The following is a 15804-nucleotide window of genomic DNA, read 5'->3' on the forward strand; positions in this document are numbered from 1 at the left end:
CTTCCTTCCTTCCTTCCTTCCTTCCTTCCTTCCTTCCTTCCTTTCACACAAACCAGTCAGGTTTTATCATGTTCAGCTTTTTAAATGGTGCAGAACTTCCCAAATAAATTTATAGGTTGTGTCAATCACAAGGAACATTCATTTCACCCTGACTGCATCAAACCTTGAGCAAATGAGGTCTGTGCTGGCCTCCAGCAGGGAGGCTGGGATGCTGGACCCATTCCATTTTGAAAGGCTACACACAGATTGGCACTGTGAGATTCAGTCCCTCTGCCTTAACATAAATTAAGGTCTTACTCTGACTTCACAAACTCCCTTTGGCAAGTCTACTCATTTGTCTTCCTTTTACAATGTGTTCTTTCTTTCTTTAACAGTGTTTTTTAAAGGTAAAATGTCTATAACTGGCTATATTACAGCATATTACAACTCTCTTATCTCACAACCACATTTGATCATAATCAAATGTTGCTGCCTTTAACATGGGTGATTCAACAAACAAATTGAATCAAAGGAGCGATGAGTCAGTGACGGCATAGAACTCTCCTGTATTGTCATGACCTGGATGAAGAGCTGCCCTGGAGCATGAGATCTGCTTTCTCATCTAAGCTGCCAACTGTCTAGCAACTCTGAGAAAAACAGCATTGTAGATGTCTCTGTTCATCCTCTGCTGTAAAAGCAGAGAGAAAAGCAAGTTTCACTAAGTGTTTTGAGAACTACAGATGAAGAGAAATCCAGGGGAGAACCACAGCTGCTATAAATGTTGTCTTTGAGACCCTGTGTGATAAGTAACAAGTGATTTAAACTTTCTGTTTTCTGACCCATCTTCCACCAAGAGAAAAAAATGTTACTTGCCAACCTCTCAAGGTTTTTTTGAGATTTCATTGAATTAACATCCAGAGAGCCATGTGAGGCTTAAAGGACTGCAGGTATTACTTACAACAATCATTATAAAAGATATGTGGTGGATCAACAAGATAAAGAAAATTGCATTTTTCCATCTTCCCAATTCTTATATTATCTTCTCCTTCATGCAAGGTTCTGTTAGATACAGGATCTGTAAAGCCAAGTAGCATTTCTTTAGAATTCATTCATTCCCAGATGTCAGCTAAGTCTCTTACATTTTCTGATTCATGACAGCTTTAAATGTTGAAAATAACAGTTCAGTGCATTCAGCTGGGCAGATAACTATTAGTGCTATTGGTAGAGAACAAGTGTGATTTATGCTGATTAATGGCTTCGTTGGTTGTTAAGGGGGTTGTTTCAATCCAGAAAGCAGAAATAAGTGAGAGTTGATTTAAAAAATCTTTGTAAAGGGTAGACATTTATTTACATGCCTTCGTAATCTGTTTCTGAATTTGAGAAATACATATATGAGTGTTTTAGCATTTGTTTTAGAAGTCTTTCTTAGCATCTTCACTGCATGACAGTTTGTCCACGTTCTGTTATATAAATAACCTTGTGCACTGCTTCTGCTGTCCTTTCATTTGACTGTCAGTTCAACCTTAGCATAAAGTACAATGGGTGATTTGTGACAATGGTTTTCAGCAGCATGAATCTGGGATAACAAGACAGGTGTGGAAGAGCTGTTGATGGCGACAAGAGAAAGATAGTTTCATACTAATCCCTTCATCCGAACTAAACTTCTCCCCTCCCCTTTCCCTCCTCTTCATCAGTTCCTGGAATACTGTAAAATTTGCAAAATAAGTATTCTGGAATGGACTGCCCAGGGAGGTGGTGGAGTCACCGAGCCTGGGGGTGTTCAAGGAAAGGCTGGATGTTGTGTTGAGGGACATGGTTTAGTGGGAGCTATTGGGAATAGGTGAACGGTTGGACTGGATGATCTTTTAGGTCTTTTCCAACCTTGGTGATTCTATGATTCTATGATAAGTAAGCTGTGGGGTGTCTAAACATCATAAAACAGCCTAATCATTTGCTTTATGGGTGTTACTACCTCATGGAATCACTATAAAGTTTAATATAAAGCTGATACATTTTCTTTATTGACTATTGTTGCCTCAGAAGGTTCTCTTTCCTTTTCCATTTTTTAACTCTTATTGCACCAAGAGTAGAAAAGCTCCTGTGGTTGTTCCACAGTACAGCCCACTAGCATCTTGACCCAAGGCTGTTTTGAACCTGTTTTCTAGGGCAAGCAGAGGGACTTTTGCAACAAAATCAAATTTCCTAACAAGTTGAAGTTAAATTCATTGTCGTATCATCCTGCTGAGTGCAACATCTGTTTCAAGTTTGCAAATTCTCTTTCTTATAATCTTGATATGTCTCTGCATTAGGTGGCTATAACTCATTACCAGACACTTATGCAGTGTTTATACTGAGCTGTTACTGCTAGGTATTGGAGATCAGATGGTGGCAGAGCCTAATGTGGAAGCTTATAGGGTGAGTCTGATGTGTCCAAATAATATCAAAGTTGTCTCCAAGGCCAGATTGACTATAAGGTAAATGCAAAAGAAGTTCTGAATGCATAGATATGTAAAGAAGACTTTTAGATCTGCAGCACAGGTGTAAGTTGGTCATTGTGCACTTTTTAAGAATCCTCTCTCGAAAAAAAATCTTCAATTGTTTCAGTAGGAAATAGAAAATTAGCATCAAAATTAACTAGGGAATCCAGAAAACAATTTGGGGGGCAGCTGCTTAAACAGGCACCTACTTCTGCCTGCAGCCAAAAATGTTCTGATCAATGCTGAAGTGTCTTGGTAAGGCATTGCTGTACAAATAACAAGTGATTTAAGTATACACAAGATTTGAAACAAGACCCTCAGCGTAAGCAGTTACTCTGAGTTCAAAGAGCAATTGCAAACACAGGTAATCTTGCTGCAAGCTACCTGATCTCTGGTCAATACTATTGACCACTGTGTTCCCAGTTCCAATACAGTGAAGTACTTTGATGCATGAATGGCATATGAAAACTTCTGCACATCTTGCAAAGGCTGCTTTAAATGCTGAGTATTTGCTTAGGCCATTGTGAGAGTCAGGAAAAGATCACTTTTGTTTTACTATATACTAAATACATTATTGTCATTATTATAAAGGATGTGATGTGGCCCTATCAAAGATCAGTACATATTTTTGGTACTTCCAAAAGAGTGACTTAGTTCAAACAATCCTCCTTTTTCTGCCTCATCATCACACTGGTTATCATATTTTCCAAAGCATCATTTAACGGTGATGAGTAATGCATTTCATGTCACAGAATCACAGAAATATAGATGATCCTGAGTTGGAAGGGACCCATAAGGATTATCAAGTCCAGTTCCTGGCTCCACACAGGACTACCCAAAACCAAACCCTATGTTTGAGAACTGTTGCCTAGACACTCCTTGAACTCCAGCAGATTTGGTGCTGTGACCACTGCCCCAAGGAACCTGTTTCTGTGTCTGACCACCCTATGCTGATGAGAAAAGCAGGCAGGATGTTTGTGTTAGTAATTTTTTTAGTCTGTTGATATGAAATACCTTCTCACTTGAAGGAATACATGGACTTAAATACTTCTATTCCAAATTCCTAACGTCTTTCATGACAGGCTGGCATTTGTGCCTGACCAAAAGACCGCTCTAATTACTGATAGAATTCTGAAAGATCTTAGTTAATCTTGGATAGTGACATGAACAGAATGATGTACAGATGTAAACTTGTAATCAGTGTACTTTGTATATCTAGAGTCATGCTGTGTCATTCGCAGCTGCCCCTAAATCTGAATACATTTCTTTTCAAAGCATCCTCACTTTTACGCTTAGCCTGAGACTGTTCTCAAAATGTGGTCAAAAATGCTCTGAAATACTGTTATTTTGTGAGAAGCCCATTAAAAGCTGTGGCTACAGAGTTTTTTGGTTTGGTTTGGTTTGTTTTTTTTTCCTAAAGTGATGCAAGTGAATTGTTTTGTCAATGAGATGCCTACTATTACTAAAACTAAGATAATGAATAGGGTGCAGTATTACCACAACTTTGAGCATCTTAGCAAGTCCAAATGCAGGCAATTAATTGCTTTATATTTTCAGGGACAAGCACTTTTTTTTTTTTTTTTTTTTTTTTTTTGACAGCTTTATTAACCAAAGTGGAATACTGCTTCCATTTCTCTTAACTCCAGAGATCAGGTAGCTTGCAGCAAGATTATCTGTGTTTAATTGCTGTTTGACCTCAGAGAAACTGCTTAGGCTGAGGGTCTTGTTTCAAATCTTGTGTATACTTAAATCCTTAATCTTAGTATTCCTGATCTTAATGTCATTATCTTGGTATCCCCAAACCCACAGCTATTTGGGCTTTAGCCTTTTTGTTGAAAAAAGCTTATACTAAGACAGCTTTGAACTACAAATTTATAGAACATGTATTTTATTTAAAGGTACGTAACTGGTCAGTCAATCTTCATGAAAGGGACCTCATTTTAAAATAATTACAAAATGAATTTGATGTTGCTCTGTAGAGCTAGTGTGATGATGGTATCCCAAATACCACAGTTCTCCACACAATTCATGAGAACTCTGTGTGTGTTCAGCTGATTGATTCTGGAGTTCACATCTTTCAGACAGCACTTCTACTTACCTCACATTCTAAGGAAGTATATGATTCATCTGAGATAGTTATACACAGTAGATGCATTTTAATTAGAATGCCATCTTCATGCTTTATGTGTTTCGTGTATCTGCCAAGAAGTATTGACTGCAGGGATTTTAAAATGAAATGTTAGGGGAGATGCTGAAAACACATTTCTCATCTATTTGTATCTCATGAATGCTACTAACCTTTCCATTTTGCTACAAAGAAAGTATGTTACTCATTTGCTTAAGGAAATAACATACAAACACAATGTTGCACAAGAGAGTACCAATATGTTTCTGTATTGCTACGCACTTAGAATCATAGAATCATAGAATCACCAAGGTTGGAAAAGACCTAAAAGATCACCCAGTCCAACCGTTCACCTATTCCCAATAGCTCCCACTAAACCATGTCCCTCAACACAACATCCAGTCTTTCCTTGAACACCCCCAGGCTCGGTGACTCCACCACCTCCCTGGGCAGTCCATTACACTGCCTGACCACCCTTTCTGAAAAGTAATACTTCCTAATGTCCTTAATCTTCAAATATTTTGTTACCTTGTGAGAAAAAGTGAAAGATAAGCCAAGAAAGTGTCTCTGTGGATCTGTTTTTAATAACAATGCCATCAGCATCACCATACAGCAAGCCCACAGTTTTATGTAGTTTTCAAATGAGACAGTGTTGCCAGAAAAAAAGAGCCTTTGGTCCTTCCTCCATCCTCCATCCCCCTTCTGCTTACTCCCTGCTGCTCCTTGCTGTCCCCAGCCATCCTCCGCACAATGGTAAAAGCATTCATGTAGCCGTGTAAAGGAGTGAGCAAACTGTGTGAGAATCACTCAGGTGGATGAGCTGTAAAGGCTTGGTCACAGGAATGGAGAGGATCTCCTCTCACATTCAGGGATGTGCTGCTCTGCCCATAGTGTGTAGGACTTCTTATGGCACAGGACATGACTTCTGAGCCCAACTCCCTATTGCTGAGGCAACCAGTCCAGGTTAACACTTCTCAGAATTGGTCGAATTCCCTTCAGTGAGTTAGGTCCATTGCCTCCACTTATCTACTAGAAAACTCCTCCAGAATTTCACTCTGCCGATGGTTAGAGTTTTTATTTACAGGTGGTTCGTACTCATTTTGCATACACTTCAGTGCTCTTCCTTATCCTATCCCTCTCTGATATTTACTCTGATCTATTTTTAGAGCACCATCACGTCCCCTCACTGCATTACATTCAATAGATGAAAGTAGCGTAGCTTTTTTTGTCATAAGACAGGCTCTCCATTCCCTCAAACATTCCTCTAACCCCCTCTGCACCTGTTCCAGGCTGAATTTCTCTTTCTTGAGCCTGGATGATTGGAATGGCAGAGAGTGATCCAGAGGAGGTTTCTCCTTTGCTTCACACGATGATATTAATATTTGCCTTCAGCTTCACCTCATACATCTGAGGACTGTGCTTATTAACACTTTCACTGTTGCATTGTGTTCTTTGCTCAGTTATTCTCTGGTTATTTAAATACATCCACCTTTTTCTCATTTGATGGTCATCAGCTAACAAGCTCCCAAAGTACAGTGGAAACATCTGTTTCTAGAATCTATCCCAGAACTACCTGTCCCACATAGCGTGACTTTGCCCTTTATGCTATTGCTGTTCAACCAATTTCTATTATTCCATTCAAAACCATAGTAGTTTCCTTTTATCTGACACAGGTTGTGATCCAGTGGGACTTTTCACATCTACCTAACCTGGGCAGGACTTCAAATGAAGAGCCTTCTATGAGCTGCTTGGTCACAGTGCTCACAATGGAATAAATAGATTAGATAGATTACTTTGCAAATAGTTACCTGATGATTTTGAACAACACAGTCTGTGTTGTTCAACACAGTCAAGAGACTGTGTACAAAATCCTTATTATATCTGTTTTTCTGTATCTTCCTAGTGAAGTTTAGTTGGCATGCATGCTGGGGAAAAAAAGCTTCTTATCCTGAAGCCAGAATGTGCCATCACTGTGAGCATCTATTTCTATTAAACTCTCAACAGAGAATTAGGGAATCTGGCAAGAGGTACTTGAATTCATGTTTTCCCTTTACAAACCTCATGCATTTACCAATAGAGCAATATGCTCCTTTCAAAGAAAAAATGTCCAAAGGGGTAAATTCTGATTTGAGTGCTAAAGAAAAATTAGAAAAGCCTCTCATCAAATAAGAAAGTCAGGAGTATAGAAATGAGTTATTGGTTGTGTGTCCTGAGACTAACAATAACCTCTTTGCTTCCAGGAGACTGAAAAGTCTGATACTACTGGTGAAACTGAGGCACACACAGAACACAGTGCAGATGAAGGGGCCCATGAAGAGGCTCAGCCACCATCAGAAGATCAGCAGGTAATTTTTGCTTTTTCCCTTTGTGATTTGAGGGTTTTACCTGTACTGAGCACATGAAAAAACACACCATGGCCCTCCTGCTATGCCTGAGAGTAGGGAAGACTGATTGCAGAATGGCCCTGCTTGTCTTTTGGATGCATTTTCTTCATCATGGTGATATGAAACCTAGATAATACTCCAGGAAACACAGCTCTACATGAATAAAATAAGTTGTCTTTATTTAATATTTTACATTTGCCACTAGTGACCGTGTGCTTTTTTTTTTTTTCTTAATGCTCATTTGGAGCCTGACTCTCATTATGGAGGATAATTTAGAGCTGGACATCTGAGTACCATCCGTGTGGAAAAATTTGCTGCTATCGATGGCCAACATCTGCAGCGCTCGTAAATCTGTTTGTTAATGTTTGTAGTCATGTACCAGCACTGACTGCTGCCACAGCCAGTCATATCTGACAGCGTCTTCTCCAGGCCATGCAGGAACCCCTGGGCAGAGCAGAAGTGCAGAGCGTTGTTATCTTTTCTACCTGCCTCATGGCAAGATATCAAAGTCACATGGGCACATCTCAAACTGCATTGTGAAAGGTTCATGAAAGAAAACATCTGTTTCCTTCAGTTCTCTAGCAAAATTGCTGCAAATCATGATATTCACGTTCTCCTGCAGATAGCTGATATCAGTAAAGTTGTGGTTGAAAGCACAGATGAATCCAGTGAAAAGCAGTGATTCTGCTGTGTACACATTTCCTCCTCAGTGAAATGTTTATATTACTCGGCAATATCTAGAACCAATAGAGACTAAGCAGAAATGGATCCAGTGTCTGGAGATAGAGATGCAGATGCTTTTTGCTGCTACTCTGCCAGTATGGCATTTAAGAACAGGTTTGTTCTGGTGCTGTACTATCAGGTGAGTCTCTTCTCAGAACGTCCAGCATACTGCTGAATTGTAAGAAATGTGTTATTCCTTTCACTAAAAAATGAAACAAATGTTCTTTTGTTTTGTTTTGTGTTTCGTTTTGTGTGGTTTTGTTTTGTTTTGTGTTGTGCAGTGCTTATCCTGAAGAAGCGTCTCTGTTTGTACTTTCTCCATTTCCATTTTCAACAGTGACAAAACCATTAGGCTGGAATGGTGCACCCTTTTGCACAACATCATCCAAGTCTCAGGCACTGGAAGTCCCATTTAAAATTTTGCCTGCGTGGCAGTGAGGAGGGGAAGTGTCCAGAGGGAACTGAAATTTCTCTTTAAACTGTATCCAAGTGCTTTTCATGTCTCTATGAATTCAGCCAGCACATAAATGCCATCAATACCCTTTTCTCTTTAGAGAAATGCCAGCTCTTAAGAGAAACCCAGCACAATGCTACAGTGCATACCCTGGCTGGATTAGGTTACCTGCCGTTCTGGCTGATTGTCTACTGTAATGTTTTTCAAATGAGAACAGAATGCTGGAACATGTTTGCGAATATGTCAAGCAGCTGTGCATGAGAGGTTTTGTAATGACATAGTGCAATGCTGCTCCTATACTACAAGCACCTTGCTCAATTTCTTACAGAATAGATGGGAGCTGTAAGTGGAAAGTATGTTTGTCCTCTCATTTTACAGGGAGGGAGGTGGAATAGGGTGTGAACACCAGGCAAGATGGTGCATTTGATCAGATCCCTCTTGGTTATGAGGGCACAAAGCATGCTTAGTCTTCCAAATCTTACTCTTTCAACTGCACAATCTTGGCTGTGTTGAAATGTTCTTATGTGGTATATCATAAGTGGGGAGAAAAGTCTTCCAGAAATTATGCAGCTCTGATACCCACCTTCATCATGTCAGATGTATGCCAGCTCCTAGGGGAAGGAAACAGCACTGTTCCTGTTTCTGTCCCACTCCTTGTTACAGAGGGTTCTCATGACTGCAGGCAGCAAGGTAGCTCCTGCCAGGGATGAACAAAACCCATTTTTCATCCTGGCCTCCCACTCACTCCCTGTGTCATGTAGGACAGATCACATCAGTGACGTGGCATCTGTCTGCCTTTCCACAGATCATTGTAATTATCACTTCTGTATGGATGGCATTAATCATTCTTTTGAAATTCTGATATTTTCATTCACTACAGTGAGCATGCAGGGGACTAGTTTAGATGAGAAGGATAACTTTGAAACAATCATATTGCCTCAGAATTTTTTTTTTCATGTCTGTAGCTCATTGTTTTACTCCACAAAGAGAATTAGCATTTTCTTACCCAGTCAGGGTTTTATGAATTTAAACAAGTTTAATGTTTATGAGACTGCTATTGGAATACCTCTGCTGTCTGTTAGGCCTTAAATGATTATATTTTGTTATATTGATATTTTCAGTATTTCCATCTCTTCCACTCATTCTGCAGCCCAGCACACCTTGTTCAACTGCTTGACCACAATGAATACGTGTTTTCAGCATGCTCTTCCAGCCCAGCAGCAGGAATGGTAACCAGTAGCCAGCATGGGTACATGTAGAGGCTGCATGTGTTCCATGCTGCTTCTGCTGCTCTTGCTGGGGGATACAAGAGCCCAGAAGCTCCATCTTTTTGTCTCAGGCTGGTAGGACCCTGAGAAAGCCAGTGAGAGACCCCAGTCCTCACCCAGTCCTGACCAAAGAAATAAATTTCTTTGGTCAGCAGCTCCCTCCTAGAAGCAGCAGAGATAAGTGCACAGTGCAACAGATTGTTCTTCACTCACCTCATGTCAGACCTGTGTGCAGGTTTTCAGACTGCCTGGGTTCAGCAGCTCTGGCTCCTCATTCAGACATGGATCCAGGAGAGCCCAGAGCAGATTCTGGAATAGAAAGTCCCTTACACAGATTCTGCAGTAACAGGAGCAGCTCTCAGTCTGTGTTGCCAAAGGACAGGTACACTTCCATTCCTCTTGATTATAGTTTCGTTTTCACTTTAAACCTTTCCTTCCTTCCCCAGTCACTTCTTTCACACATTCTTTCCTTCCCCGATCACTTTGTTAATTTATTTTTCCTAATAATTAGGACCTACTCCTAAACTTCTTTCCTAATCCTCACAGTGATAGAGATGTTTGAGGAACCATTTTGCTTGGATATGGTGTCCCTTACCCTTGCTTGGTCTGTCCCTTTCTTTTTGAGTTTTTGCAAGAAAGGACTGTGACCTCTTATGCACTTATTTTTCTTTATTTTTACTGTCTGATATTAACTTTAGATTTTAGCTTGGGGAAGTTGAATCAGTTTGCAGTACAGATCAGGCTCACTTCAGGGCAGAATTATTTTAGCAACATGTTCAAAAATCATATTAAAATGCAAGTCTGTATCCTGTCTCTGCAGTTCCCCAGGCCACATATAAACCCTGGCACTCCAGATCACTTCCTTATCTCAACTCATTCTACGTAATGTCATAGCTGCTCATGCCTTCTGTGTGCTACTGCTGAATTGGCCTTTCCTCTTTGATTTTTTGTGTAAAGTTTGGCTTTCTCTCCAACAATTGGCTTGGTATCTGACATGAAATTCTATTCACTGTTTTTTCTCTTCTTATTTTCTCTCTTTTATTCCTCTTCTCTTCATCACTTTGGCTCAATCTACAGTCTAAAGCCAGTTTGTAGTATTTCATATTCCCTGGTAATGTTGAGCCAAGGCATCTGTTCCAGCCTACAACAGTTAGTAGAACTTCAAATCAAATTCTGAGTGATGATATATAACACATATAGAACACTGCGTAATTCTGATTTAACTTTGATTTTGAAGACCAGCTAACTACCACCCCTCCCCCACTAAGGCAAAAGCAAACAAAACCTAAGCTCTAATGATTTGTTTGCAAATGAAGCAGATTTGATTGGAAGTAACTGAGAAAAAGAGAGCTGTGTTTTATGCTTTTATATTTCCTTTTCACAGTAAATGCTTAGCTCAAATGTGCTTTGTGAGCTGGAGGACATTATCCTGAAGTAAATCCACTGAATTCCACATAATTTCCCTACATTCAGTGCTTAATTTCTGCTGTGCTTTCTCTGTATGACCTCTGATGTTCTTTTTTTGATCATTTTTTAAATCTTTTTTGTGTGTGTGTGTCTTTCATATAGGAAAACAAGGAAGGAGATGCGGCGGCAGGGGTATAGTATATTCTTTAGACATTTTGCTTTCATCTTTCATTTGTGTGCATTTAATTCCTTTTTGGTCTCTCTAACACTCAAAAGATAGCAAATTCTTGTTCATGAAATAGAATATAGCAGTATTAAAATCTGCTAGAGGAAATTGTTGATCACATCATAGTCATGTTTTTGGAGAGCATAAATAGGTAGTTAATTGTTAAAAGCTGTCAATGAAAGATACACTTTCCTGGATTCTTCAGTAAAATTTGCCAAGGACTCACAAAAGAGATAGGTCTTTGAAAATCTGTGACTGACACTATGCTGATTACAGTCATGCTGATGATTTAGGCAGTTCAGCCTACAAAGGGTATATTTTCCTTGCTTCCTTCTAGGATTTGTAAATTCTGCAATGCTTCTTACATGCTTCTCTGCTTTACACAGCATTGCAAGTTTATGCCTTCAATATTTCTTCACTGTACTCAGTGAAATTAATTATTACTTTAGGCTATTTTCCACTGCAAACCTGCAATTAATTGGGGGGCACATCTAATCTTCCCACTTCCGAACTGCAATACAGGCATATATATATACATGGGTACATACACACATGCCTGCTGCCAGGGTTGTTGGTATGAAAGCTAAAATGGAATTCCTAAGCCCATGGGCAGAGTATTGGTGCTTCTGGTGCTTCTGGTGAGGCTTGTGAGGGCTGTGAAGGCTTGCTAGAGTGTTCTGACACTATTAGCTCTTACTACAAGCAATAAAAAAATATATATCTTTTGTAAAATGTAATTGACTTAAATTTGACACTGAAGTTGTTGGAATGGATCTAGAGAAGGACCATGAAGATGATTGAGGGCTGGAGCACCTCTCCTATGAAGACAGGCTGAGGGAGCTGGGCTTGTTTAGCTTGGAGAAGAGAGGGACATCTCTGGGGAGATGTCATTGTGACCTTTGTTTATAAGGTGACTCATTGTTTACAAGTGAGCAGGAGGGAAATCAACTTTTTACACAGTCTGGTAGTGATAGGACAAAGGAAAATGGTTTTAAACTGAAGGGGGGAAGATTTAGATTAGACATCAGGGAAATTTTTCACTGAGATGATAGTGAGGTTCTGGCACAGGTTGCCCAGAGAAGCTGTGGTGCCCTATTCCTGGAGGCATTCAAGACAGTGTTAGATGGGACCCTTAGCAGCCTGAACTGGTGAGTGGAACTGCATGAGCTTTGAGGTCCCTTCCAACTCAAGCCATTCTATGATTCTACCTAAACAACGTTGGTTGTCTGAGGGCTTTCCTGGCTCAGTTTGGTACTGAGATTAACCTGACATGCCAAAGAGTTGTGTCTAGCAGGTATTCCTTTATTGCAGTGCTGGGCACATAGGGGATGGCTCTGTCCAATATCTGTGCCTTGGCTCACGTGTAGATTATATTTATTGGTTGTGTTCATACATACTCACATTTTGTTCCAGAATTTCATGCACATGCTACATATTTTCTCAAACTCATTAATGTTGTTTTTAGAACTGATTAACATAAGACCCTCCCCCTTAGAGCACACGCAGTCACCCTTGGGGGTCTTTTCAGTGGTAATCTGAGGGTTGGGGAAGGAAGGCTGATAGTCTTCATTGCTCCTAAGCTTTTGTCCTCAGTCTTCAGGAGCACACTCAGTTAGGTGTTTGCTTCCTTTTTAAATGAGATTTCTCTAGTTTGTCTTGATAGGGCCCAGCAGTCTTCAGTTTGACTTCATTCTCCTTCCTTGTCTTTAATGTAATGCATATGGTTCTTCCAGATACTGCTGCTTGCATTATTCAAAGTCCTCACTCTACCAAGTTTCAAAAAGAGTGATAACCAAGGACACTTCTTCTACAGAAAGAATCTGAGAGATAAAATATTTTGTTGGAAGGAGAGCTTCAGCTGACTTATTTTATATTCCCTTTTTTTGTAAGGATGATCCCTTAGTGCAATAATTTCATCTAAAAACAACTATTCACTAACAGAAATCTGACCGCAGAAGTTCTATTTCTCAGAAGAAAGCAGAAGCCCATGTTTAAATAGGTTGACTCAGTTACTTGGATATGATTCCTATATGGACTGTGAGAGAAAAAGCAAAGTTCCATCCTTATATGGAACATCCTTACCAGCAGTCCTGCCTGAAAACTAATTTTGAAATCTCTAGTTTGCTTATAGCTCCAGGATGAAATTCCTTTAAGTTGTGTAGTTCAGATATTGTGTAAAAGTATGACATCTTTGAGATAAAACTTGTTTACATTGAAGGTGAGGTTGCTCTGAGCCTGAGTTTACTGGAAGAGAAGGAGTAGAGAAGCCTACAGTGCTATTTCTGGTTGTTTTTAAGAGCACGGTTATACTTCTACGCTTCATTTACTAGCTCTTAAAAGACAATAAGCACAGATTGCTATCTGTGTTACATAAATGCTACCTTTCAAATAGCAGTTTATTTGGTTGACTGGAGGAAAGAACTATTGCCTGTAAATTGTGCATTTTCTCCTTTGTGAAAAAAAAAAAGAAAAAAAAAAAAAAGGAAATGAAAAAAGAGAAAAAATTTAGGAAAAGAAATAAAGCCTTTTTTATCTGACTCCAAATTATTTTTTTTTCTATTATTATTTGTGAGTCTTTTTCCTCTGCCATGAATACTCGCTTGTTTACTTGAAGAAAACTTCCAATTCAAAATATTAAATTTTGCCATGTTTAAATGTACTCTATCTTCTCATTTTGATTCAGAATGGCTATTTGCATCTTATCTATGGACTATGCTCTAACCTATCTCAGAAAATAATTCTCATATTCCTATCGTTGCCCATTAACGCCACAAAGCTTAGAGCCATGGACTATTAGGAATAAAAAATCTGTGTATCACTCTTCTATTTTTCTAAAGCTTTGGTAAGATTACTTTTGCAGTTACAAAAGCATTTCAAGACTCTTTATTTTTCCTTCATCTATTATATTCTAAACTACAAATGTTTTCTATAAAAAGGAAGAAGAAAAACATGAAGAGGGAGAAGAAAAGGAAGAAGAAGAAAAACATGAAGAGGGAGAAGAAAAGGAAGAAGAAGGAAAGCAAGAAGAGGGAGAAGAAAAGGAAGAGGTGGAGGAACAAGAAGAGTCTTAGTACACTTCCTTATGACACATTCTCTCTTGAAAGGTTTTCAGGTAAGTATAAGATACCCAGCATTTCTAAATGTTCCTAAAGAAGCATTGACTTGAAATTTTTGTGCATGTTGTTATATGCAATGCCTTCAAAACAAGAATGGAAAGAACTAATCAAACCCATACATATGCTGTATTTGCCCAACAGATGGGCCAAATGTACATTTAACTGTTAGACTCACTGCAGCTTCTCTTCTACCTTTCTGATCTCACTGAAAATTTAAAGGGCTTCATGTCTCAAATTGGTCAACGTGTTCAAAACAAAGGGGAAGGATGGAGGGCCTGACCAGAAGTATAATACACTACAGTCTATTACTCTGATTGCTTAGAAACTTGGACAAAAGTGATTTTTGAAACTCAAAACAGTGATCATCCCAGAGGCAGAATAAGAGCATGAAGCACTGGTCAAGTTTTGTCAGAACGCGTTTTTAAATTTAATTTTTAGTTTTCCTTCTTCCTCCTATTGTCTCATCTCTTGTGCACAGAAATAAAGATTGAGCAATCACTTAGTAGGAAGAAACTATTTGTCTACAACAGGTTGGAATTTCCAAAAGATTTTCCCTCAGATGATGGGATTCTCTCCCAGCAGCAGATGCAGAATATTGTGTGTTCTTTCTAACACTGATAGGATTCTCAGCTATTTCTACTTCTGAGACAACTGCCATAGGTTTCAGCATATGTACTGAAACCTGGTGCCTCAACGGGACAGAAAAGCTATCAGCCCTTCAACACTACCTCTCCCAAATCTGAGTTTCTCTGCTTCATGGAATTTAATTCAGCTTGTGCTGTTCAGTGTTCAGACGTAAAGTCACGGAAGGAGTACTAAATTCTGCCCTATTTTTCCTTATTTTTGTTCAGGAAGCACAAGCTGGAGCAGCCCTGCCAAAGGAAAAGCCTCCCTCTTAAGCAAACCGTCACTACCTTTCATGCCTGTGTACATGTGAACGTTTAAATACAGAACAACAAAGATACCACTGTATCCTACTTGTAGCCTTTGTATATATTTGGTATTACAATTGCATGTTAAAGTGGATCTTCTTATACCTGAATGCTGATATTTCAGTTGATTGTTATGTGTTGGAATAGTATTGTCCAGTCATATCTTAGATTGTAAGTTCCCCAGAGCAGGAACCATGTCTTTCTCCATGTTTATGTACTGTCAAGCACACTGCTACCACTCATCAGATAACTGCACTCACACAAGTGGTGTTGTATTTGGAGAAAAAAAAATTCAGAGCTGAAAACTACAAAAAGGCTTCCTGTATGCAACTTACGTGAGTCACTTCTCCCTCAGCTGGCTTTTGAAAGCGATTGAGATTTCCATTGTACAGCAGTTTAAATAAATGCATTTTCTGTCACATCCATTCTTTGTCTGTAAAAGTATTAATTTAACCCTAGCTAGCAGCACTAACATCTGTAAAAGTAAGTTTTCTTCATCGTGATGGTTATAATTTATGTAAAGGTTTCCTCCTTGCCTCCTGCTAATGTTTCTGGTGCTGTGTATACATTCACCTGTGTCCCAAGGGATGTACAAGATACATGAGCATATTCCTTTCTCATGAGAGGCAGAAGCAGATCAGACATGATCAGATACCAAACAACAAAGAGAAAATGAGGTATTCTTCTTCCCCTCTTAACAAGTAGTACCGTGG

General features: G+C 39.3%; 1 protein-coding gene across 1 annotated transcript in view; it reads left to right on the forward strand.

The window, feature by feature from the left end:
- LOC122155541 (SH3 domain-binding glutamic acid-rich-like protein) overlaps positions 1-15516 on the forward strand; it is a 27308-nt gene extending 11792 nt beyond the window's left edge. The window contains exons 4-7 of the mRNA XM_042809459.1: positions 6822-6926; positions 10980-11009; positions 14013-14155; positions 15011-15516. Of these exons, the coding sequence (XP_042665393.1) occupies positions 6822-6926; positions 10980-11009; positions 14013-14114 (237 nt within the window). The 3' untranslated portion in view covers positions 14115-14155; positions 15011-15516. The remainder of the gene's footprint in view (positions 1-6821; positions 6927-10979; positions 11010-14012; positions 14156-15010) is intronic.
- Positions 15517-15804: the final 288 nt, after the last annotated feature.

Source organism: Centrocercus urophasianus, unplaced genomic scaffold (assembly GCF_019232065.1).
Source record: "Centrocercus urophasianus isolate 14NV4802_14NV808 unplaced genomic scaffold, USGS_Curo_1.0 seq_12, whole genome shotgun sequence".
Classification (NCBI taxonomy): Eukaryota; Metazoa; Chordata; class Aves; order Galliformes; family Phasianidae; genus Centrocercus; species Centrocercus urophasianus.